The sequence below is a fragment of the Artibeus jamaicensis genome, unplaced genomic scaffold (assembly GCF_021234435.1).
Source record: "Artibeus jamaicensis isolate MK-2021 breed Jamaican fruit bat unplaced genomic scaffold, CSHL_Jam_final contig_519, whole genome shotgun sequence".
NCBI lineage: Eukaryota > Metazoa > Chordata > Mammalia > Chiroptera > Phyllostomidae > Artibeus > Artibeus jamaicensis.
This window is the reverse complement of record NW_026521871.1, coordinates 18,977,913-19,005,222: the sequence shown is the minus strand read 5'-3', so window position 1 is coordinate 19,005,222 and position 27,310 is coordinate 18,977,913. Positions and strand designations below refer to the sequence as shown.

The 27,310-nt window shown below is 35.8% G+C and overlaps 1 protein-coding gene across 3 annotated transcripts in view; it reads right to left on the bottom strand.

Moving 5' to 3' along the window:
* Positions 1-27,310, bottom strand: part of ATG7 (autophagy related 7) — a 294,865-nt gene that overhangs the window by 118,489 nt on the left and 149,066 nt on the right. For 2 of the 3 annotated variants that reach the window (XM_053669368.1, XM_053669369.1), the window contains exon 20: positions 8,983-9,105. The exons of the other annotated variant lie outside the window; for it this stretch is intronic. In XM_053669368.1, the coding sequence (XP_053525343.1) occupies positions 8,983-9,105 (123 nt within the window). The remainder of the gene's footprint in view (positions 1-8,982; positions 9,106-27,310) is intronic. 3 annotated transcript variants of the gene reach the window in all.

Below are 27,310 nucleotides of genomic sequence, written 5' to 3'. Positions count from 1 at the left end.
CCATAGGCCATTTTTAAATTGGGTTGTTTCTTTTTACTGTTGAGTTGCAAGAGTTCCCAATATATTGTGAATATCAGTTCCTTATCAAATATGTAACTTGCAAAAAACTATTTGAAGCACAAAGTTTTGATGTAGTTTATCTACCATTTCTTTTGAAAGATGATTTATTTAATGTTCACAGAAGCAGGAATTATTTACTCCACTCTACAAATGAAGAAAGCAAAGGTCAATGAAATTAAGGAAATGACCCAAGGTCTCACATAGGGCCACTGCACATGGTCTGGTCCTGCACAACCCACACGTTTGAACACAGCAGTCTCAGCCATATGTTGGAATGAGGATATGAATTCAGGCCTTCTGATCAGGCCAGAGTTCAGGCTACTCATTCATTCTGTGTGTTACACTGTAATATGGCTGCTTTTTAAAGAAACTCCACCTACTACACATTCAACATTCTAAGGATACTGCCATTACTTAAAGGCAGATTTGGCTTTCATCTTTATGAACGTACTCGATTATGGTGAAGTGAGACTTGAGTTTATGAAGAAGCCAAAAGTCTTGGGTGCCAAGTCTGGAGAATGAGGTCAGTTGGCTGGATTACACCATTTTGGATTTATATACACTGCTACACACACCAACCAATACACAGTATGAGCAATGTTCTTTTTAAGGCTCAAAGTAGTTCTAAATCTCAAAAGAATGTGACCAAAAATGCTTCTAGTAATGGCAGCCAGATATGATAGATACCAGAGAATATTTATAAAATGCACAAAAAGTAATCACTCTGATACATTTTAAAACTTTTAAAAATAGGTTTATTTCTTTCTTTTTAAAGAGAAGAGAAGGGAGGGAGAAAAATAGGGAAACTTGGATGTGCTAGAGAAACATCAATCAGTTGCCTCTCATACACCCACACCTGGGGTCCTGGCCTCAGGCATATGCCCTGACCAGAAATCGAACTGGTGACCTTCCCCTTTGTGAGACAATGTCCAAGCCACTGAACCACACCAGTCAGAGCCATTTAAAAACATTTTTTTAATGTAAGAATTAGCCACCTTTTAAATTTTTTGGTCATACTGGGTATATTTGAGTCAAAATCACTGAATTATTAGAGCTAAAAAAGATTTCGCATATGGTTCAATCCTCTTATTGTAAGTGGGGAAACTGATACACAAAATGTTTAAATTATCCACCCAAGTACTCATGAGAACACCAGCAGAACAAGAACTAAAATTTACGGAGGATACAGTTCTCATGTTCTATTTCTTAATATTCCTGTCTTAATAGTGCTTTTAGCATTTATGATTCTCCCCTTCTCTCTCCCACAGACCTCCAAATGGATTATACCATCCAAGACTCCTTAAGGGTGGGGAACTCTGCCCAGACTTCAATGCCTGTCCTCCAACTGGAATCCTTCCCTAATACCAACTTACCAAAACATGTCAAATCCACATAGATAGCTCTGACAGCAAATAAAAGGGACTCATTCTATAATGTGAGTTCTGCAGGGGTATAGCCAAACCTTATTTCAAAAACTAGTCTGTAGTTCCCAATCTAAGAACTAAATGGCTTTCTGCCTGTTGTTTCTGCCTTTCCCTCCTCACTTAGGAGAGAAGGCCAAGGCTGTGTCTTGACGGATTGCTTCATAAGGAAAAATCAAAGGGAAGGTACAGTCTGAGGATGGGCCAGTGCAGGCTGGACCATGGCTAGCAGAAGGCTCTGGGAAAAGACAACTGGACTCACAAGCAGGCCAGGTCAGTCCCCAGAGCAATTCCTCTCCATTGGAAACAGGTCTAAGTGCTGACACGGGGTTTCCCACAGCTTCTACTGGCCTCCAAAGGCTATTTGTCATCAGAGGCTCTTGATGAAGCTGTGCATAAATATCTGACTGTTGTTAAATACAAAACAAAACAAAACAAATAGTCCACAGGAACCAAATCAAAACCAGCTGTGAGAGGGAGAGGCCAAAAACTCAGTGTAAGTGCAAAAGGCCCAGCAGAAACATTTGTTAATTGAGCTATTTACTTTGCCGAATAGTAAATTGTCATGCCAATGAAGTCATATCACATGACTATAATGTTTTTCTTATGACTTTCCTGCTATGAGAAAAACTGGCACTTTATTTTCTACAATCCTGAATTCTGTAGTAGATGAGTCAGAATATGAGTTTTAAATCAGAATCAAGCCATGGGCTCAGCCTTGTTCATTTCTGCCAGCCTGTTCATGATTTTACATCCTATGTTAAAGTTGGCGCTAAATTTTCTTTTAAAATGATCTTTTATTAATCCCTAATTCTACAATTATATTAATAGAGTGCTATAACTACAATCCTGAAAACAACTATATGACACAACATGAAATATTGATAATATTTCATGGGCAAGAGAAGTCAAGGCAAGAGAAGGAAACATAGCCTAAAATTAATGCTGAAATCATGGAACTTGCAAACTGTCAAGAATGAGAAGGAAGTAGTTCAGGGAAGCTGGATTATGGGATTTTGAAATTTGAATTTCTCAAGAATATATCAATACAGCTTTATTAATTCTCTTATGAATCAGTCTTTTCTCTCTAGTTAGACAGAGCTTGAAAATTATTTGGCATTTTCCACAGCACAATGTTGAAGTTGAACCCACAGCTGGAATGGAATCAGTACATGAGAACTGGTAGTTAGTTGGTAAATAACCCTAAAAGAGACAAGTCACAGTAAACCATTTTGTGAAAACATGGTTAAGTCATTCCCATGTTTGATTTAGACTGAGTCCTTCTTTAACAAATTCAGCAATTTAAAGAGCATTTGGTAAGTACTTCACCAGCTCCCCAACTTGGACATCTTGTCCAATCAACTTAAAGACCATTTCTTTGGTTCCAACTGGGATAAACAGATGTCTAGGAGCAACAGGGAACTGGGCTCAGTCTCCAAATATCCAAAACCATTCTCCCTAAGGGTCTTGAAAGTAATGGTCAGACCTTCACACAAAATTCCCTATTCAGATGGCAACATTTAAGAGAGTAAAAAGGTGAGTGGGCCTTTTCCTCTATGAGACTTTCTAATACACTTCATGGGTGGAATGTAAACTATAATTTGGCAGCTACATGGACTACAAAGAGTTCTCTGTCCAATGCCTGTGCTTTATGAAATGTAACATTAGAGAAAGCATTTATGAGGCATTTAAAAAATTTTAATCTATAGTTCGAGGTAAATATCTACAACACATATTTCTCATTTAAATACGAGAAATATTTCAATATTTGATATTCAATGTTTAACTACAAGAAATATTTCAATAAGGTCCAATATTTTTATTAGACCTTAGCTCAGCAGCTTCTCCTCATTTCACTAAATGAAACAGGATAATCTTCCTTTGTCTGCAAAATCAATCTACCAGTTCTGTTTTTATTTTCTAAGCTCTATCTCCATTCTATCTCTAATATCATCCATTTTTGCTCATTTACCTCAAAATCATCATTACCCAAAACAAACTCATCTTTGTAAGTCTGGCAACTCCTTCCACCACATGCTGAGTCCTTGCTCTGCATCATGCACTTCAAGCCCTCCTGCAACACAAACTGACCTGGTGACTTGTCTGCTAATCTCAACAGTGGTGTTGTTATACTAGTAACCTAGACTGAAATAATAATTGTTTTTGAATCGTGGAAGAGGGATGAGTGCAAAAAAATTGGGTTGCACAGATCTAGATGATTCTGTCTTAAATATATCTTCCAAGCCCTGACTGGGTAGCTTAGTTGGTTGGAGTGCTGTTCTGATATACCAACGTTGCAGGTTCAATCTCCGGTCACGGCACATATAAGAATTAACCAATGAATACAGAAAGAAATGGAATAATAAATTGATGTTTCTCTCTCAAAAATAAACAAACAAATATAATATCTTCCAATTCATTATCTCTGTGCCCCTTTCTATGAAAATAGTAGATCTGCAGTCTCTAGTCAGATCAGTTAGGCATTCCTCTATAAAAGGGACTATAATTTGGGAGACAGACCAGCAGTACTAAACAATATAAGAAAATTTAATAGCATCACAAGTTCTCCTCTTTTAACTAAAAGAGAATTATCTTGCTGTAACATGGATGAACCTTGAAAACATCATGCTAAGTTAAAGGTGCCAGATAGAAAAGGCCACAAATTGTGAGGTTCCATTTACATGACATGTCCAGAAAAGGTAAGTCTATAGCGACAAAAAAGTAGAGTAGTGGTTGCCAGGCCCAGAAGGAGGGGGAATGAGGAGTGACTGCTTCATGGTTACAGAGTTTCTTTTGGGTGTGACGAAAATGTTCTAAACTTAGTGGTAGCAATAAGTAGCACAACTCTGAATATACTAAAAAAGCCCACCAAACTGTATATTTTTAAAGGGTGAACTTCAGAGTATATGAATTATAATTCAATAAAAGTGTTATTAAAAAAACCCTTATCTTATTTCAGGAAACTCTGGCTCCAGCTACATGCTCATGATTATGAGTAACACACTAAAGACTTGGCCTCTGAGACTTCTTTTATTCAGCCTAGAATGCCCTCCCTGACTTCCCTACTCTTTTCCTGCCCAAATCCAACTTTTATTTTTAATGATAGCTTACTTATCCTTTAAAACTAACTGGTGATGGATGTTAACTACACTTATTGTGGTGATCATTTTGCAGTATGTACAAATAGTAAGTCATTATACTGAGCACCTGAAAGTAATATAATGTTACATGTCAATTACACCTCAATTAAAATAATTAATTAATTTAATAAACCTAACTGGAATGTTTTTTCCTTCCTCTGTGAAGCTTTCCTTGACATCCTTACTCCCCCAGACAGGAGTAACTGCTCTCTCGGCAATTAATATATAAATTACTAAAATATTTGTAATGATATTAGAGTGCCCTATTTATGTGTCTGTTTCTCACACTAGACCATGAGCTTGCCTCATTAACTTCTGTATTCACCAGTACAGTACCCTATCAAATTTTCAAAAGATGTTCAGTAATTCTTTTTAAAAAACAGTATCTCTACAAATATATATGTTATAAATAATGTGTAAAATAATTCTATCACATATAATTATCTCATTGAATCCCATGTTGATGCCTGAAAACAGCCTAAGATGAGAATTCATTGGGCATTCTTCACTGTGTTGCTAAAATAAATAAGTTGGGACCTTTCTATATGGGATGCAGAATTTTGTATTTTTATTATTGAACATTTACAAATGCACTTGGAATCAAATATGGAAATCAAACAACTAAACAGATACATGTATATTTTTTGACAAACATTTATATGCACACACATATTTTTCACAGTACTGCAAATTAACGTGGATAGGATAATGATTTTCGTTGTTATGAGGTCCTCTGGTGAGTATTATCTTCAAATACAGTCCTTAATAGCTTTTTAAGAAAAGTAATGATCCTTTTCTAAGACAGGGTCTATAAATACCAATACCTATAAGCATCATCAACTGAAAAGCATCATCTAAATAGAGAACATCACTTAAAGAGTACCTTTTGGAACAAGACAGAGAGCCCAGAAATAAACCCACACCTATATGGTCAATTAATCTCTGACAATCAAAGCAAGTACATATGATGGGGTAAAGACAGTCTATCCAATAAATGATGTTGAGAAAATTGGACAAATATATGCAAAAAAAGAAAAAGAAACTAGACCACTTTCTTATACCACATACAAAAATAAACTAAAAATGGATTAAAGACTTAAATGTAAAATTCAAAAACATAAAACATATGCAGTAAAATATCTGAAATTTTTCATAGCAATATTTTTTTCTCATATATCTCTTTGGGTAAGGAAAACAAAAGAAAAAAATTTAAAAAATAGACTAGATAAAATTAGAAAAGACAACCTACTAAGTGGGAGGAGATATTCACTAATGAGACATCTGATAAGGGGTTAATATCCAAAATTTATAAAGACCTCATACAACTCATCACCAAAATAAAAAAACCCACACACAAAAATAAAACCCCAAACCCCAAACAATCCAATTAAAAAATGGGGAGAGGCCCTAAATAGACACTTCTCCAAAAAGGACAAACAGATGGCCAATAGACACATGAAAAGATGTTCAACACCACTAATCATCAGAGAAATGCAAACTTAAACCACAATGAGATATCACTTCATATCTGTAAGAATGGACATCACCAATAAATCAACAAACAAATGCTGGCAAGGATGTAGAGAAAAGGGAACACTCATGCACTGTTGGTAGAAATGCAGACTGGTGCAGCCACTGTGGAAAACAGTATGGAATTTCCTCAAAAAATGAAAATGAGAACTACATTATAACTCAGCAATTCTACTCCTGGAAATACAGCCAATGAAACTCAAAACACTAATTTAAAAGATATATGTACCCCTATGTTCACTGTAGCATTATTCACAATAGCCAAGATATGGAAGCAATCCATAGATGAGTGAATAAAGGAGAAGTGGTGCATATATACAATGAAATATTACTCAGTCATAAAAAAGAATGAAGTCTTACCATTTGTGACAACATGGATGAACCTAGAGGGTATAATGCTAAGTGAAAAGTCAGATGGAGAAAGTTAAATACCATATGACTTCACTTATATGTAGAATCGAAAAAAAAATAAACAAGTAAAACAGACACAGACTCATTGACTCATAGAAAAAACTAAAAGTTGCCAGATGGGAGAGGAGATTGGGGGGCTGGGCAAAAATGGTGAAGGGATTAAGAAGTACAAATTGTTAGTTACAGAACAGTCATGGGGATGTAAAGTACAGTATAGGGAATATAGTCAATAACATTCTAATAACTGCATATGGTGCCAGGGGGATCAGTTCATAAATTATATAATTATGCTGTACACCTGAAACTAATATAAAGTAATATTGGACGTCAACTATAACTGAAAAAATATATAATAAATATGTTAAAAAAGAACACCTTTAGGCAAGAAACTAAAAACAGTCTTTGTCTCCACTAAAACTGGGTGGTAAGAAAAAGCTTTAGAAGATTTCCTTTCCATACAGAATATTTTTTATACCTTTAAATTTCATATCAAGTAAATATATTATTTATTGATATAGTTTGATTCTTGGCTCCAGATAATCATCACTATTTAGGAATGCAGGCCTGGCATTGCCAGATCTGATATTTCAAAGAAGTTATAAATGGGAAAATTCTGATTTTTATATAAAACTCATAATTTTAAAATGTTGGCTTTATTCAGAATTTAATACACAGGGCAGGCCAAACAAAATACACCTGCAAGCCATATCTGGCTCATATGCCAACAAGTTTACCATCTCTAATCAAAAATTTGATATGTGGCTTATGATTCCAAAACTATAAATATAATTTAATTGAGGAAAACCTAAAAAAACCTCAGACTTGTGGATGAAACCATGCCCCATACTGCCCCACATTGCTTTACTCATTGTGGCTCTCATACTTCCAGGGTCTTTTAAAAGGCTGTTAATGTTTGACAAACTGAAATGCAAAACAAGCCAGGTTTAATCAAGAAATGTGCCCATTATTTTAACATCTGCTCTGTTTTAAAGAGTGAAATATGGGGTCAATTTCAAGTTTCATTTCTTCTAGCCAATCAAAAAAAAGTATGTGAATTATTTCTAGGTGGGTGGAAAAATTCCCCCAACCAACTAGCCAAATGATTGCATGGCTGAAAAGACCTATGTTATTTTTCCCTTGTCATCAGACAGTACACTGCTGCTCAAAAGACAAAACGGTGGCTATGATCAACCTCAAGTTCTGAATCCTCTCTGGGAACCCAGTCAAAGTTCTAGGGAAAACCGGAAAGTCTCTTAAAATCCTGCAGAGATGCCATTCATCTTCGGAAACGAAGACTCCATGTGGGTCTAACTACTGGTCATCAGTGAAAGACTGCATTGGTTGAATGCCCAGGACATCAAAGTCAAAGAAAGTTAAAGAAGAACCAGTTTCAGTTGTAAGTCCAGCACTAGAGGTGCACTATCTTGCTGCTCTGGTATGCTTAAAATTCTCACTCCAGTCTGCTGAAAGCTTCAAAGGATGTGACTCTGGTATTTCCACATGGTTTTCTTACACTCAGTGCTAGCTTCAATCTCCCAAACAGCAACCTTTTCACCACCAGCTGGTCCAGTATTGGGCCTGACCATCTACTCACTGACCCCTGGGACCTCCCACAATGGTGAGAATTATATACCCCTAGGAAGGGGTGAGGTGGGAGATAATCAATAAATCAGATAATAGGACTACTGGCAATTTGCTGGACACAGGCATTTAAAGTTTTCCTATGTAGCTTATGGAAATGCTGTGATAGGGCACATTTTTCCTTAGAGCCTTTTCACCCAGGGTGGAAGGATGTTGATTTAATCCCATTCAATCATAATGAGGTACTATCCATTTTGCCAAATGACATGAATAGATCCACAACACACACAGCATACCCTTTACTAAGAACAGTGAGCATTTGGAAAAATAAAATAACTTTTTAAAAATTCCCAGTCTTAAAAAAAAAAAAAAACATGATTATAGTGACCCAGAAAATTAAGATCTGCAAAATATTCAAATTGATAAGGTAAATATAACTCTTGGGTTGTAACTGAGGAAGCTATTTCATGGTGGGGTTCAATGGCCTAAGAAGACTGATCGAGCTATGAAATAAAAGCCAGGTGTGCTCTCTTTGAAGAACAGTGCCTGAGTCCAATGGCTTGCCTGAATTGTATTATGGCTCATGGACATTACAGTCAACTCTGCAATGGCTACAGAGGTGCCTGGGAATCAACAACCTGTACTTCCTCAATTAGCAATATTTTGCATTTGACATCTATTATACAACAACCTGCACACATCAGCATCTAGCAATTGGAGAAGGTTTGTTCCAAGGGAAAAATTGTAATTAACTGCTTCCTTCTTTTTCTGTAAATTTGAGTATCAAATAGGTTTCAAACGGACCAGTTCTCAATACATAAAGCTTGTTTTACTCTCACCTCAGCAGCTTGGGTCTCTTGGTGCAGCAATGTAAGACCAGTCAAGTCTTCTAAGAAGGAATGTGAAGAATTAAACACCTTCGCCAGGAAATGAAATCCTTCCCGTTCATATTGATCAAGAACCTGTAAAACATTTACATTTTTAAAAAGGGGCCCATAGATTTCAAATGCATATTAAAAGATTTTCACTTTTAATAAGCACCTGTCAAAAATAAAAACTAGTGTTAAATAGGGGATAATCAATCTGATGGGCAAAAAACTATGGGAGCTTAGTATTTATCACTTTCTTCTTTCTTCGAATGACAATATTATCTTCCAATTAAAAAATTTTTTTATTTATTTACTTTTAGAGACAGGGGAAGAGAGAATAAAAGAAAGAAAGAGAAACATTAGTGTGGAAGAGATCAGTTGCCTCTCTCACACCCCGTCCTGGGGACCTGGCCTGCAACCCAGGCATGTGCCCTGATTGGAAATGGAACCAGTGACCTTTCAATTTGCAGGCCAATGCTCAAGACATTTGAGCTACATTGGTCAGGGCTATCTTCTAATTTGAATGACAATTTTTTCTCATAAAATATGCAAATTCACTAAAAATTCTAGAAAAGTTGGGGATACTGATTTTAAAATTCATTTGTTAGACTTCTGCCAAGATGGAGGCATAGGTGGAAGCACTGCACCTTCTCACACAACCGAGTTTAAAAAGAACAAAGTTTTAGCAACAAAAATGCAGCCAAACCACAGAAAATTGAACTACACGGAAGTCTGACAACAACAAACCCTTCAGCCAAACCGGTAAGAGGGGCAGAGACAGAAGCAGAGTGGGTGGGGCAGGAAAGATCCACCAGACCAACCAAGGCGTGCAACCCAGGTGCGCAACCCAGGCTCGCAGGTGCGCTGGCAGCCGTAGGCAGATCCCAGGTGTGGAGTAGTGGGAGGACCTGCTGAGGGCTGACCATGGTCACACATTCACGCGCAGATAAACTGGTGAAGGAGCGAAGCGGTGAGACAGACCGTGCAGGCCCCAGTGGCAGAAAGTGGCAGAGGGAACTGCCATTGTCCCTCTCTGACCCCGCCCCCACATACAGCATCACAAACCATGGACCTGGGTGGCCCCGCCCTGGTGAACATATAAGGTGCCTCTCCTCATACTTAACAGGCACAAACAGATCAAAACATGGCTCAAGAACAACTCAGAGCCCCAGAGCCAATAAATCTAAGAGATGAAGAAATACCCAAACTTTCAAATGCACAGTTCAAAACACTGGTGATCTGGATGCTCACAGAATTGGTTGATTTTAGTCACAAATTAGAGGAACATATGAAGGCTAAACTAATTGAAATGAAGGGAAATGCACAGGAAACCAATAATGATGGAAAGAAAACTGGGACTCAAATCAAGGCAGTGGACCAGAAGGAAAAAAAATGACCAAACAGAAAAGGATGAAGAAACAAGAATTCAAAAAAATGAGGAGAGGCTTAGGAACCTTCAGGACATCTTTAAACACTTTAACATCTGAATTATAGGGGTACCAGAAGGGGAAGAGGAACAGCCACCAGTGGAACACTTATTTGAACAAATAATAAAGGAGAACTTCCCCAATCTGGCAAAGGAAATAGACTTCCAGGAAATTCAGGAAGCTCAGAGAGTCCCAAAGAAGTTGGACCCAAGAAGGAACACACCAAGGCACATCATAATTACATTAGCCAAGATGAAAAGGAAGGAGAGAATCCTACAAGCAGCAAGAGATAAGGGGACAGTCACCTACAGAGGAGTTCCCATCAGACTGTCAGCAGATTTCTCAAAAGAGACCTTACAGGCAAGAAGGGGCTGGAAAAAGTATTCCAAGTCATGAAATCCAAAGACTTACATCCAAGATTGCTCTATTCAGCAAAGCTTTCATTTAGAATGGAAGGGCAGATAAAGTGCTTCTCAGATAAGATCAAATTCAAGGAGTTCATCATCACCAAGCCCTTATTATATGAAACGTTAAAGAGACTTATCTAAGAAAAAGAAGATAAAAAATATGAACAGTGAAAGGACAGCAGACTCACAGTTACTAAGAACCACGCCTAAAACAGAAGCAAACTAAGAGGACAGCTAGATCAGGAGTAGAACCATAGAAATGAAGATCACATGGAGGGTTAGCAACAGGGGAGTGGGAGAAGGGGAAGGGGGGAGAAGGTACAGAAAATAAGTAGCATAGATGGTAGGTAGAAAATAGGGGGGAGGGCAAGAATAGTATGGGAAATATAGAATCTAAAGAACTTGAGACAAAAGGTCATAAACTAAAGGGGGAGGAATGGTGGGGGAGGGGTGTGCAGGGTGGAGGGAAATGAAGGGGGGAATAGAACTGTAATGGCATAATCAATAAAATAAATTAAAAAAAATAAAGTTACACAAGAAAAAATTCATTTGTTAGAAAAAAATAACAAGTAAGAGAAGAGCCAAGAAAAACATTTTATAAGGATAAAGGGAAAGGAAGGGACAGAATGATGAGAAATGTGACCTATTCGCTAGCCAATTGTATTAAAAAAATTGTTTTTCAAATGTATAACTAAATTTCACCAGGTACATCACAAAAGAGAAAACCGAAATGGTCAACAAGTGATCATGGAAATAAAAACTAAAACCACAGTGAAATACTGCTTTATATCTACCAGCATGGCTAAAATGGGAAAGAGAAAATACCAAGTACTGGCAAAGATGTGTAACAAGCAGCATTCTCATACGAGTACAAAATGAGGCAACAACTCTAGAGGTTTAACACGTATATGCTATGATCAAGCAATTATATAATTACTTGATATATATACACACATACATCTCCAACAAAAAGTGTATACATGTGTGCACCGGAAGACCCAAACAAAAGTGCCCACAGTAGTGCTACTCATGATAACCCCAAGTAGAGACTGTGGTTTATTCATTTAGTGGAACACTGTATAGCAATGAAAATAAATATAATCATATGCTACAACATGAATAATTCTCATAAACATAATGTTAACAAAAGGGAGAAGCAGTATGTGTTGGGTTGGCCAAAAAAGTTTGTTTAGTTTCTTACATATGATGGCTCTAGTAGTGCTTAGTTGTCTTTAACTTCATTCAGAACAATCTTGTTAGATTGTATTGTGACAGCTGTCAAATCAGCATGAATTAAAAAAACTACTCAAAATTGGTGGACTTTTGTTCAGCCATTTTAATACTGAAGATGAAAGAAGATATGCAACATTTTGGAGTATTATACTCTATTATTTCAAGAAAAGTAAAAACACAACTGAAATGCAAAAAAAAAAAGATTTGTGCAGAAGGTGCTGTGATGATTAGAACATGTCAAAAGTAGTTTGCAAAGTTTTTTGGTAATACTGGTATTTTAGCCAAATAACTCTTTGCTGTGGGGCTGTCTTACACATTGGAAGATGTACAGCAGCACCCCTGGTATCTACCCACTAGAAGCCAACAGTGGGATAGCCAACTTACTCAAAATAATCAAGTTATTAATTATTCAATCAATCAATCAATCAAATTATTGGTGAAAATGAAAAATGTGTCTTTTATTTTATGAAAAAACTAAACGGACTTTTCGGCCAGCCCAATACTATATGATTACATTTATATAATATTTAGAAAACAAGCCAGATGAAATCTATGGTGTTAGAAACAGGAGAGTAGTTAACCAGGGAGGGACTGTAATTGAAAGAGGGCACAAGGGAGGGTCAGGGGTGCTGGTAACAAAGGTGTACTTTGTGGAAAACCATCAAGCACTTTTCTGTATACATGTTGTACTTCAATAAAAGGATCAAAAGATAAAAGGCCAGTAGTCCTGACACAACAATATAAGAACATATGAGTACTTCAAAACAATAAAAAATATAATTACCACACATTTAAAAATTCAATAATCACAGGAACTGTGAATTACAGAAAGCAAACAGTGAACAGAATGCCTCAGAATTTCTTTCAGAGTTAAGAAATAAAGAGATGAATGTTCTGAAAAGATATTAGACATTAAAGACAAGTTCAAGAAATCAATTACACATAGAAAGGTTGCAGAAGCAATAGCAAAAAAAAAAAGGGAAGAATGATAGTTTCAACCCAGTTCAGACTGTTTAGACTTTTTCTTCAAAAACTTTTTTTGAGAGATGGGGAATTATGATTTTTTTCAATATTCTTTGAAAAAAATTTATTTCAATTGTTGTTTAAATACAGTTTTCTGCCTTTTACCCCCATCTCAGCCCTCAGCCCACCCCCTCAGACTTCCCCATCTCCCAACTGTTTCCACCCCCCCTTGTTATTGTCCATGTGTCCCTTATACTTGTTCCTGCAAACCCTTCTCCTTTTCCTATGAAATTCCCTCCCCTGTCCCCTCTCGTCCCTGTCAGCCTGTTCTCAATTTCAGTGTCTTTGGTTATATTTTACTTGTTTGTTTTGTTGATTAGGTTCTTGTTAAAGGTGAAATCATATGGTATTTGTCTTTTACCACCTGGCTTATTTCACTTAGCATAATGCTCTCCAGTTTCATCCATGCTTTTGTGAAGGGTAGGAGCTCCATTCTTTCTGCTGCATAGTATTCCATTGTATAACTGTACTATAGTTTTTGGATCCATTCATTTACAGATGGGCACCTAGGTTGCTTCCAGCACTTGGCTATTGTAAATTGTGCTGCTATGAACATTGGGGGTGCATAGGTTCTTTTGGATTGGTGTTTCAGGGTTCTAGGGTACAATCCTAGCAGTGGGATTGCTGGGTGAAAGGGAAAATCCATTTTTAGTTTTCTGAGAAAATTCTAAACTGTTTTCCATAGTGGTTGTACCAGTCTGCAATCCCACCAACAGTGTACTAGGGTTCCCTTTTCTCCACAACCTCTCCAACACTTGTTGTTTGTTGCTTTGTTTATCATGGTCATTCTGACTGGTGTGAGGTGGTATCTCATTGTGGTTTTAATTTGCATCTCTCTGATAGCTAGCAATATTGAGCATCTTTTCATGTATCTCTGGATCCTGTGTATGTCTTCATGGGAGAAGTGTCTGTTCAAGTCCTTTGCCCATTTTTTAAATTGGGTTGCTTGTCTTCTCAGAGTAGAGTCCTGTGAGTTATTTTTTTTTCAATTTTCTTTAGTACTTATCTTTCACTTTACAAAGTGAACACTTTAAAGAAATCTTATGATAAGAATGATGACTCAAAAGCAGCATGCCCACACCATTCTTGCTTGTATGCACACAGACTGATATTTGGGAATGCTCACTGCAACACAATTTGAAGCAGCAAAAGATTAGAAACAATTACCTTTTAATAGGGGACGGGTTAACTAAATTATGGTGTATTTACAACCAAGGTCATTACAATCTGGATCCATTAAAAAAAATGAGATAGTTCTATACACTGAATGTAAACTGTAATTGAAAAATAAATTTAAAAAAAGATCATCATCCCTCACTTCGAAAAAAAGAATTATGCAGTTCCATAGTACTAACATAAACTGATTTCTAAGACATAGATATATGCTAAAAAACAATGCCCAAATCATGTGTCTAGTATTGTTTTAAAAATAAACGTGGAGGAGGAGAGAGGAAGAAGGGGAAATGTACATGTTTGTTTATGCATATATCATCTTTGGAAGAATATACATATATACACGACTGGCATCAAGTAGTTGTCTCTGTATATTCTTTTATATTACTTAAATTTTTAAAACCATGTACATATATTACTTATTTAAATAATATTAAAATCTTAGTTTAGGTGTTTTGTTTTTTCCAGTGCTAGAGAAAAGTCTCAGAAGAGAAGGAAGAGTTCTAAAATCCCCATGAAGAAGTTGGAGCTAGAAAGGAGGGGTAGTAGCCCTCTCTCAGCTACAGGAAGCACAGAGCAGCTGTAGTGATAATTTCGGAGATTAGGAAACTGGGCTGAGCTCTAGGATCTAGATTAGGAATAGCAGGCCACAGAGTCATCTGCTGCTAGAGAGGGGCGTGGGGTGGGCTATGGTGGGTGGTAATGGTCTGGGATGGCTTCTTGGAGAATGTGAGAAAGGAAGCAGATCAGAATCATAGAAAAAGTGCTGAAAAACTGAGGCCCCTGCTCAGGACAGATACTGTAAGCTTTCAGAGAAAGGTGGTTAAGGACCCATCTAAACTTGGAGACTGGCAGGATGAGGCTGAAAAAGGCAGAGGTCAAAGAAATTGAAAGGCTGGTAAATACCAAGATGGGATCCAAGGCTGGTAAGAAACGACCTCCAGGATGGAGGGAACAAATGGACTGGGATCCAGAAGGGCTTAAAGAACAGGGGTGACTGTCATGTCTCAAGGCATGTACAAAATAGTCTTTGGCTGATTAACCACAGTAAATTAATTTGACAACCCACTGCTTGGATAAAAAGGCACTTAAAACCTAATCCCTCAGTAATAAGATTTCTTACAAGCCGGACTGTTATCTCAGGAGAAATGTGCATGGAAACTAAATGATCTTTTCCAAAATGATAAATGCTATGTTTAGCGACCACTTATTTCTGAGTGAACCACTAAGCTCATGAAATAGCTACTTTACAATAGGTTTTCAGTAAGGTAAAAGATGAGTTTGAAAAATGGACAAAAAGTTTTAAAAAATTGAAATAATTCCAGAGATGATACTTTATTAGACTTCATTCAGTTTTCGAGTCTATGTTTCCACGGATAATTCTGTGGTGTCACAAATCTGTACAGTGGAAAAACTAACAGCAAGGACAGAATGAGTAAAGGCCTTCCCCAGAATCAGGATGTACAGAAAGTTTAATACTGAAACATTATTAATAGCCCTGGCTTGAAAAATATGTGGAAAAACTTAATCCTCTAGGGGAATACTTAATCATGCAAGGGATTTTTCAGTATTCCCTTTACGTGCTGGGAAATTAATCTGAGTTACAAGTATAAGAAGCTTATAAAAGGTACCAGGACTTTTCCCTCCCTACAAACAGCTTAACTGTCTTAAAGGGGAAAAATGTGTGTTTTACATAAGCCAAAAAGAAAAACTAATATACTATCACAATGAATTTGATCATTGTAACAATCTATCAACCTACATAAAATGTACCACACCTCTTAAGTGAATCACATAACACAAGGTCCTGCAACATGTAAATACTGCATTCTGGGAGGGTATAAATACTTCAAAGGTTCTGGAATAGTTTGCTAAGTAGAGAATACTGACCCTTTAGTATAATAATATAGATCCTTTCCTGATGGACATAATTTTCCTTACTCAACTGTTTTATAAGACTAGGTTATCTTTTTTTGTAATATGAGTGCATACCTTTGGACAAAGGTGGTATATATCTCCTTAAAACAGGAGTTTAGGAATATCACTTTTCTTGCTAAGATTCTTTGGTGACTTTTTACAAAGTTGAACTACAGTTGACATACAACATCATATTGGTTTTTAGTGTACAACATAGCAATTTGACATTTATATACCTTATAATGTGATCACTACTATTAAGTCTACAAACCATCTGTCACTATGAAGAGTTATTTCCAGTACAATGTTATTGACTAGATTTCCTAGTCATATCCCTGTGACTTATTTTATACCTGGAAGTTTGTACCTCTTATTCCCTCCTTCACCCATCCCTGCCACATTCTCCCCTCTGGCATCTCTCTGTACCTATGACCATGATCCTGTTTGTTTTTTTCTTTTTAAGTTCTACATATAAATGAAATCATACAGTATGTGTCTTTTTCTGTCTGCCCTATTTCACATATCATAATATTCACTAGGTCCATCCATGTTGTCATAAATGGCAAGATTTCATTCTTTTTTTATTGCTGGATAATAAACCATTACATATACATATGAGCATGCACACATACATATATACCTATACATATATGTATGTATGTATGTGTGTGTATATATATCTCACATCTTTATCCACTCATCTATCCATTAATACCTAGGTTGCCTCTATATCTTGGCTATTGTAAATCATGCTGTTCTAAACATAAGGATGCATACATATTTTCAAATTAGTGTTTTTTTGGATAAATGTCCCCTCCAAATTACTGTGTCCTATGACAGTTCTACTTTTAATTTTTTGAGAAACCTCCATAGTGTTTTCCAATATAGGCCCACCATTTTACATTCCTACCAATGGAACATGAGGGTTCCCCTTTCTCCACATCCTCACCAACACTTGTTGACTTTTTTTGATAATAGCCATTCTGACAATGTGTGTGATGACATATCACTGTGGGTTTTTTTCATTTGTAATTCTCTAATGATTAGTGATTTTGAGCATCTTTTCATATGCCTGTTGGCCATCTGTATGTCTTCTCTGCAGAAATGTTAATTCAGGTCATCTGGCCATTTTGTAATGGAATTGTTTGTTTTTTTGATATTGAGTTGTATGTTCTTTCTATATTTTTTATATATAATTTAAAAATATCTTCTACTCAGTTGGATGTCTTACTTGTTGATGGTTTCCTTTGCTGTGCAAAAGCTTTTTTCTAGTTTGACGTAGTCCCCTTTATTTTTTATTGTGTTGCCCTTGCCTAGGGAGGTATATCCAAAAAAAATATTGCTAAGATTCATATCTAGAATTTCCGGCCTTTTTTTCTTCTGGAGTTTTATGGTTTCAAGACTTACATTTAAGTCTATAATTCATTTTGAGTTTATTTTTGTGTATGATGTATAAAGTGGTCCCATTTCAATTTTTTGCATGTTATCTGTCCAGTTTTCCCAACACCATTTATTAAAGAGACTGTCCCCTGTTGTCTGTTCTTGCCTCCCTTGTTGTAGATTAATTGACCATATAAGCAAGGGCTTATTTCTGGGCTCTCTTTTCTGTTCCATTGATCTACATGTCTGGTTTTGTGCCCAAATCATACTTGGGCACAATTAGCTTTCTAGTATAGTCTGAAATCAGAATATGTGATATCTCCAACTTAATTTGTTTCCTGCAAGATTCCTCTGACTATTAAAGATCTTTTGTGGCTTCATATAATTTTAGGATTATTTGTTTTAGCTCTATAAAAAATGTCATTAGTATTTTGACAAGAGTTTGCTTTAAATCTGTAGATTGCTTTGGGTGGTATGGACATTTTAACTATATTAATCCTTCCAACTCATAAGCATAGTATAACCTTCCATTTATTTGCATCATCTTCATTTTTTTTTCATCAATGTCTTTTGATGAAAGACAGATGAAAGTCTCCAGAGTATAGGTATTTCACCTTCTTGGTTAAATCTATCCCTAGGTATTTTATACTTTTTGAGGGAATTGTAAATAGAATTTCTTTCTTTCTTTCTTTCTTTCTTTCTTTCTTTCTTTCTTTTGCTTGCTCATTATTAGTATATACAAATGCAAAAAAATTCTGAATATTAATTTTGTAACTTGCAACTTTACTGAATTTATTAATTCTAATAATTTTTGGCAGTTTTTAAGGTTTTCTATATACAGTAACATGCTTTCTGCAAATAGTGTCATTTTTAACTCTTTCCTTTTCAACTTGGATGCCTTTTATTTCCTTTTCTTGTCTGATTGCTGTGGTCAGGACTTCTAATATTAATACTTTCAGTTTATTCCAATTGGTGTGGTGAGAATGAGCATCTCATTTTGTTCCTGATCTCAGAGTAAAAGATTTCAGCTCTTCACCACTGAGTTTGATGTTAGCTAAGGGTTTGTCATCTACGGTGTTTATTATGCAGAGGTATGTTCCCCAGACTCAGTTTGTTGAGAATATTTATCACAAATAGATGTTAAATTTTGTCAAATGCCTTTTCTGCATCTATTGATACAAATCACATGATTTTTATCCTTGGTTTTATCAATGTTGATTAATTTGTGGGTGTTGGACCACTCCTGCATCCCTAGTATAAACCCCACTCGATCCTGGTATATGATTCTTTTCATGTACTGTTAGATTCAGTTTGCTGTTATTTTGATAGGAATTTTGTATCTAGGTCCATCAGAAATATTGGCCTATCCTTTTCTTTTTTTGTAGTGTTTTTGACAACAGGGTAATGCTGGCTTTGTAGAGTGAGTTCAGAAGTATTCCTTCCTCTTCAAGTTTCTGGGAATAATCCTTTGAGAAGGATTATTATTAATTGTTCTTTAAATGTATGGTAGAATTCATCTGTGAAACTGTCAGGTCCTAGACTTCTTTTGCTGCGAGTTTTCTGATTACTAATTCAATTTCATTGCTAGTAATTAGTCTGTTCAGATTTTGGTTTTCATTTTGATTGTTTTGGAAGTTTGTATGTCTCTATAAATTGATCCATTTCTTCTAGGTTATTCAATTTGTTGACATGTAATAGTTCATAGTATTCTTTTTTTGGTAGTGAAATTATCAATAGAATATTTTACTTTTATTTCTAATATTATTAAGTAGCATTTCTATTAAACGTCACCTTTTACCTTCACTCTTTCCCTGAAACTTTGGCTTCTCTCTGTTTCTACAGAATCTAATAGATCAGGGATCTGCCATATTGTTTTGCTTATATATATGCTATCTCTCATACAAGTCCATAAGCTCCTTGGTGACAAGTTATATCTAATTTAACTTTTATTGGATGAGGATTTATTGACAATAATATACTTTACAAAGTGTTCCCACCAATATTTTCAGTACCTACCTGGCACCATACATAGTTACTACAATATTATTGACTATATTTCCTATGCTGTACTTTACGTCTCTGTCACCAATCTGTACTTCTCAATCCCTTTACCTTTTTTGCCCAGTCATCCAACCTCCCTCCTCCTGGCAGCCATCAGTTTGTTCTCTGTTTCGATGAGTCTGTTTTGTTTGCTCATTTATACTGTCTTTGGATAACACATGTAAGTGAAATCATACTGTATTAGTTTTTCCCTGACTTATTTTATTTAGCACATTAGCCTCTAGGTCCATCCATGCTGTTGGGAATGGTAAGATTACATTACTTTTTTATAACTGAGTAATATTCCATTGTACATATATGAATCATCTTCTTTATCTACTGTTCATAAGCATACATTTATGATCCTTTGTATTTTTGTGGTGTCAGCTGTAACTTCTCTTTCATTCCTGATTTTACTTATTTGGACCTTCTCTCTTTCTTTGAGTCTGGCTAAAGATTTATCCATTTTGTTTACATGTTTAAAGAACCACCTCTTCAATAAAAACAAACAAAAAACAAATAAAGAACAACCTCTTAGTTTCACTAATGTTTTACATTTTAATTTTACTTTGTATTTCATTTGTTTCTGCCCTGATTTGTATTATTTCCTTTCTTATACTCACTTTAAGTGTTGTTTGTTCTTCCGTTTCTTTAGGTATAAGTTAGATTTTGAGGGAAGGGAATTCTTGTTTCTTGAGGTACACCTGTATCACTATGAACTTCTCCCTCAGACTGCTTTTGCTGTGTCCTAAAGATTTTGGAGTTGTGTTTCCATTTTCATTTGTCTCAAGATATTTTCAGATTTCCTTTTTACTTTCTTATTTGACCCACTGATTTTCTAATGGCATGTTGTTTAGCCTACATGTGTTTGCATGCTTTCCAGTTTGCTTTTTGTAACTGATTTCTAGTTTTATATCATGTGGTCAGAAAACATACATACTTGATATTTCCTCTTAAATTAACATATTTTGTGGCCTAACATGTGATCCATCATGGAAGATATTCCATGTGTGCTAGAAAAGAAAGTGTATTTTGTAGTTTTTGAATGAAATATTTGTAAATATCGATTAAGTTCATTAGCTCTAAGGTACTCTATAACACCATTGTTTCCTTATTGATTTTCTGATGGAATGATCTATCTACTGATGTAAGTTAGGTATTAAAGATCCCTACTATTATTGTATTACTTTTAATTTCTCCCTTTATGTTTGCTAATATTTGCTTTATATGCTTAGGTGCTCTTCCTTGTCTCTTCATAGAGTCCTTGTTTTAAAGTCTATTTTGTCTGATATAAGTATTGATATCCCAACTTTCTTTTAATTTCTATTTGCATGAAATATCTTTTTCTATTCTTCACTCTCAGTCTGTGTGTGTATCTGAGATGATTCTCTTGTAGGCAGAACATATGTGAGCCTTGGTTTTTTATCTTTTCCTTTTCACCCATTTGGCCTCCCTATATTTCTTTTGTTTGTTGCATTTAGTCCATTTATATTTAAAGTAATTATTAATAGATAAGTCCTTATTATAATTTTGTTATTTTGTGGCATTGTTTTTGTAGTTCTTCTCTGTTCCTTTATTCTCTTCCCTGTGATTTTCTGGATTTCTTTAGTGTTTTGTGTGAGTCCCTTTCTCTTTATTTTTAATGTATTTTTTGTAGAATTTTAGCTTGTGGTTATCATGATATATATATATATATTATATAATAGAGAGAATTACATTTAAACATACATACACACATATCAATCTGTACGTATGAAAGTCTATTTTAAACTGGCAAGTTCAAATGCATTCTACAAGCAGTACATTTTTAGTACCCCCTTTATGCTTTATGTTTTTGCATCATATTTTAGATCTCTTTGGTTTTTGTGTTCTATTTATTGTAGTTATTCCTGGTTTTGTTACTTTTGTCTTTTGACCTTCATACTGGGTTTTTAAATGGCTGCTGATCCACTGCCTTTGCTACACTTTTGCCTTTACCCATGAAATCTTTTCTTTCATATATATTTTTTGTTTCCTGTAATGGCCCTTTTTCTTCCTTAGAGAAAACTGTTTAAAATTTCTTATAAAGCTGGTATAGTGATGATGAACTCTTTTAGTTTTTGCTTGTCTGGAAAAATCTTTATATTGCCTTCAATTCTTAATGATAACCTTGCTGGGTACGATAGAGTATTCTGGGTTGTAGATGCCTTCTTTTTTTTTTTAGCACTTTAAATATATACTTTCACTCCTTTCTGAACTTCCTTCTGGCCCAAAATGTTTCCATTGAGAAGTGACCTGATAGATTTATGGGGGCAAGGAGGTGTCCACTTATATGTGACTAGTTGTTTTCTTCCTGTTGCCTTCAAGATTAGCTGTTTATTTTTAACTTTTGTCATTTTAATCACACTATGTTTTGCTGTGCATTTCTTTGGGTTCATCTTGTTTGGAAATCTCTGCTCTTCCTGGATATGGATGTATGTTTCCTTCTTGAGGTTAGGAGTTTTCAGCCATTATTTTTTCAAATAAGCATTCTGCTTCTTTCTCTCTCTTCTTCTTATGGAATACCTATAATGCAAAGGTTGATTTTGCAGAGGTCCCCCCAAACTATCCCCATTTTAAAAATAAACTTTTATTTCTTTTCATTGTTTTGATTTGAGTGATATTTCCACTATTCTGACCTCCATGTTGTTAACCTGTTCTGTAAATTTGGATCTGTTGTTGATTCCCTCTAGTGTATTTTTCATTTCACTTATGTCACCTTTTATTGGTTCTTTATTGTACTTTCTAATTCTCGAAGTTCTCACTGAGTTCTTCCATTCTTCTCTCAAGTTTGGTGAGACTTTTTATGACTACTACTTTGAGTTCTTTAACAGAGAAATTACTTATCTCCCTTTCATTGGGTTTTTTTAATGTTTTTTTTTTATTCCTTCCTTTGGAACATACTTCTCTGCTTTCTTCTTTTTGTTTGACTTTCTGTATTTGTTTCTATTGATAGATGAAACAGCTATCTCTCTCAATTTTGAAGAAGTTTGGTATAGGAGCAATCTCTGGTAAGAATATATATGTCAGGTGGTTTTGGCAGGCTGGCTGGAGCTTAAATGGGTGAACGTGGTGCCAGGGGCACCCTGGGCACCTGACTGGCTAGATGTGCAACAAGCACTGAGATGGCTTGGGCACATGGCTCCAAGAGCAACCTGGATGGCCAGCTAGCATGGTCTACAGTGGCTACAGTGGTCTACAGTAGCATGGTCAACGTGGCCCAGAGACACTTTGGTGGCCTTGCAGGCCAACTAGAGTGCTTAAACCAAGCTCCTGACCATGCTATCTAAATGGGGGAGAAAGTAAGCAATAGGGGTCACTGGCACCTATGATTCTGGAGAGTTTCTTCAAATCCCACAGAGTTCCCACAGTTTTTCACCTTTATGGTAGATGCCTTAGAGTTAGTAAATAGAAGTTTTTCATGAAGAGTGTAGATGCACATTAAATTGATGTTTTAAGAGGAAAATAATCTAATAATAAAAGGGTGATAAATATATATCTATCAATAATTACCCTAAATATAAATGGGTTAAATGCTCCAACTAAAAGACATAGGGTGGCTGAATGGATAAGAAATAAGACCCAAATATATGATGTTTCCAAGAGATCCACCTCAGGTCAAAAGATACAAAGAGATGGAAAAAGATATTTCACACAAATGGAAAGCAAAAACAAAATAACAAAAACAAATAAAGCTGGGGTAGCAATACTTATGTCCAACAAAATAGATCCTAAAACCAAGCTTTTTGTAAGAAACAGAGAAGGATAGTACATAATAACAAAGGGAACAATCCAACAAGAAGATATAACCCTAGTTAACATTTACTCATCCAACATAAGAGCACCTAAATATGTAAAGCAAATCTTGATGGACACAAAGAAAGGCATCGACAGAAATACAGTCACAGATGGGGATTTTAACACCCTGTTGACTTCAGTGGATAGATCTTCCAGACAGAAAATCAACAGTGGACACACTAGATCAAATGGATTTAATTGATATCTTCAGAGTATTACAGCCCAACGCAGCAGAATATACATAGTTTCCTGGTGCATGTGGAACATTTTTTCTAGGACAGACCACATTTTTGGACACAAAACAAGTCTCAATAAGTTTAAGAAAACTGAAATCATATCAAGCACTGCTCTGAACTCAATGTTATAAAACTACAAATCAATCACAAGATGAACAATGAAAAACACACAAAAACATGGAAGCTAAATAACAAGTATTAAACAATGAATGAGTCAATAACAAGATCAAGGAAGAAATCAAAAGATACTTTGAAACAGGGCACTTCTGCCAAGATGGAGGTGTAGGTGGAAACACTGTGCCTTCCCGCACAACCAAGTTTTAGCAACAAAAATGCAGCCAAACACAGAAAATTGAACTATACCTAAGTCTGACAACAACGAACCATTCAGCCAAACCGGTAAAAGGGGCAGAACCAGCAGAAGAGCAGGGTCAGGCAGGAAAGATCCATTAGACTGGGCTGGGCATGCAACACAGGCACGCAGGCAGCTGTGGGCAGATCCCAGGTGTGGAGTAACAGCGGATGGACCCACTGAGGGTACAAGGCAGTGAACCCACTGAGGGCTGACCGTGGTCACATATTTGCACGCAGATAAACAGGCGAAGGAGCGAGCAGTGAGATGGATCGCACAGGCCCCAGTGGTGGGAAGCAGCAGAGGAGACTGCTAGTGTCCCTCTCTGACCCCGCCCCCACATAAGCATCACAAACCAGAGACCTGGGTGGTCCCTCTGTGACCCCGCCCCCACATACAGCATCACAAACCATGGACCTGGGTGGCCCCGCCCTGGTGAACACATAAGGCGCCTCTCCTCATATGTAACAGGCACAAATAGATCAAAACATGGCTCAAGAACAACTCAGAGACCCAGAGCCAATAAATCTAAGAGATGAAGAAATAGCCAAACTTTCAGATGCACAGTTCAAAACACTGGTGATCGGGATGCTCACAGAACTGGTTGATTTTAGTCACAAATTAGAGGAATAAATGAAGGCTAGACTAATAGAAATGAAGGGAAATGCACAGGCAACCAATAGTGATGGAAAGGAAACTGGGACTCAAATCAAGGGAGTGGACCAGAAGGAAGAAAAAAACGACCAAACAGAAAAATATGAAGATACCAGAATTCAAAAAAAATGAGGAGAGGCTTAGGAACCTCCAGAACATCTTTAAATGCTCCAACATCCAAATTATAGGGGTACGAGAAGGGGAAGAGGAACAGTCACGAGTGGAAAACTTATTTGAACAAATAATAAAAGAGAACTTCCCCATTCTGGCAAAGGAAATAAACTTCCTTCTGGCAAAGGAAATAGACAAAGGAAGCTCAGAGAGTCCCAAAGAACTTGGACCCAAGAAGGAACACACCAAGGCACATCATAATTACATCAGCCAAGATTAAAATGAGAATCCTAGAAGCAGCAAGAGATATGGGGACAGTCACCTACAAAGGACTGCCCATCAGACTGTCAGCAGATTTCTTAAAAGAGACTTTACAGGCAAGAAGGGGCTGGAAAGAAGTATTCCAAATCATGAAAACCAAAGACCTACAACCAAGATTGCTCTATTCAGCAAAGCTTTCATTTAGAATGGGAGGACAGATAAAGTGCTTCTCAGATAAGATCAAATGCAAGGAGTTCATCATCACCAAGCCCTTATTATATGAAATGTTAAAGGGACTTATCTAAGAAAAAGAAAATAAAAAATACAAACAGTAAAATGACAACAAATTCACAACTATTAACGACTCAACCTGAAAGTACAAAACCAAAAATGAATTAAGTAAACTACTAGAACAGGAAAAGATTCACAGAAATAGAGATCACAGGGAGTTGTATCAGTGGGGAGGGAAAGGGGGGAAAATGGAGTAAAAGGTACAGGGAATAAGAAGCAGAAATGGTAGGTACAAAATAGATGGAGGGAGAATAAGAAAGTACAGAAAATGGAAAAGCCAAAGAACTTCTATTGTATGAGCCACAGACATGAACTAAGGCGGGGGGGGGGGTGGATAATGACAGAAGAGGGGGTGCAGGGCAGAGAGTATAAAGGAGAGAAAAAATGGGACAACTGTAATAGCATAATCAATAAAACATGTTTTAAAAAAACAACCAAAGAGAATTTCTGGCTTTGAAAATTAATGCTGAAAAAAATCACTTAGAAGACCCAATAGCAGGTTTGGGAAGATTTCAGAAAGTATCAGTGAACTTTAAAAGAGGTCAATTAAGATTATCCTGTCTGAGAAACAGAAAGAAAAAAAATGAAGAACAATGAACATAGCCACATACAACATGAGACACAAATAAATTGTAAGTAAAATAGAAAAAGATATTCCATGCAATTTCAATTATGGAAGATAAATTCTGGAGATCTATTGGACAGCATGGTGATGATAATTAACAATACAATACTGTATACTGAAACAGTGCAAATAGATCTTAAACTTTTCACCAGACACACACACACACAAAGTGATAACTGGTAGAGGTGATGGATTTGTTAATTAGCTTGACTGCAGTGATCATTTTAGAGTATTATATGTATATCAAAACATCGAGTTATATATCTTAAATATATATAATTTATATGTCACTATCTCAACAAAGCAATCAAGCTATTTTTTAAAGGAGAGATTCTATGCAAACACTAACCAAAATGGAGTTATAGAGGCTGTATAAATATCAGACAAAATAGACTTCAAAACTGTTACCAGAGACAAAAAAGGACATTATATAATGATGAAAGTCAATCAAAATATAATAATTATTATTATAGGTATATACATGTACCTACTAACATAGTCCCAAGGAATATGAAGCAAAATGACAGGATTGAAGGCAAAAATATAATAAAACAAAAATAGTTGGAGAATTCAACACTGAATATTCAATAATAAATATAATAACTAGACAAAAAATCATCAAGGAAACAGAAGGCCTGAACACAAATAACAACTAAATCTAATCGACATCTACAAAGCATCTACATTCAGTAATAGATACATTCTTCTCAAATGCCCATGCAACGTTCTGCAGCACACCATGTGTTAGACCATAAAGAAGTGAAATCATATACTATATGTTCTCTGACCACAATGGAATGAAATTAGATATCAATAACAGAAAGAAATTTGGGAAACTCACAAATATGTGGATATTAAACCACACACTCCTAAAAGCAGTGAATCAAAAAAGAAATCACAAGGGAAATTAGAAAATACTTTGAGATGAATAAAAAAACACAACATACCAAAACTTACGAGATGTAATGAATGCAGTGCTTAGAGGAAAATTTATAGCTATAATGCCTATAATAAAAAAGAATGATTTCAAGTCAATAACCTAAGTTTTCATCCTAAGGAAAAACAAGAAGCAAACTAAATACAAAGCAAGCAGAAGGAAGGGAATATAAAAAAGTAAGCAAGAATAAAATTTTGATCCTTTGAAAAGATCAACAAAATAAAAAAATACTTTATCTACACTTAAAAGAAATAAAAGACAGAAGACTCAAATTAGTAATAAATGAATGATAGAGGAGATATTACTATCAACCTTACAAAAATAAAAATGACTACAAAACTATAAGCAATAGAATGATAATAAATTAGATAACCTAGAAATGGACAATGTACTGACACTGACTCAAAAAGAAACA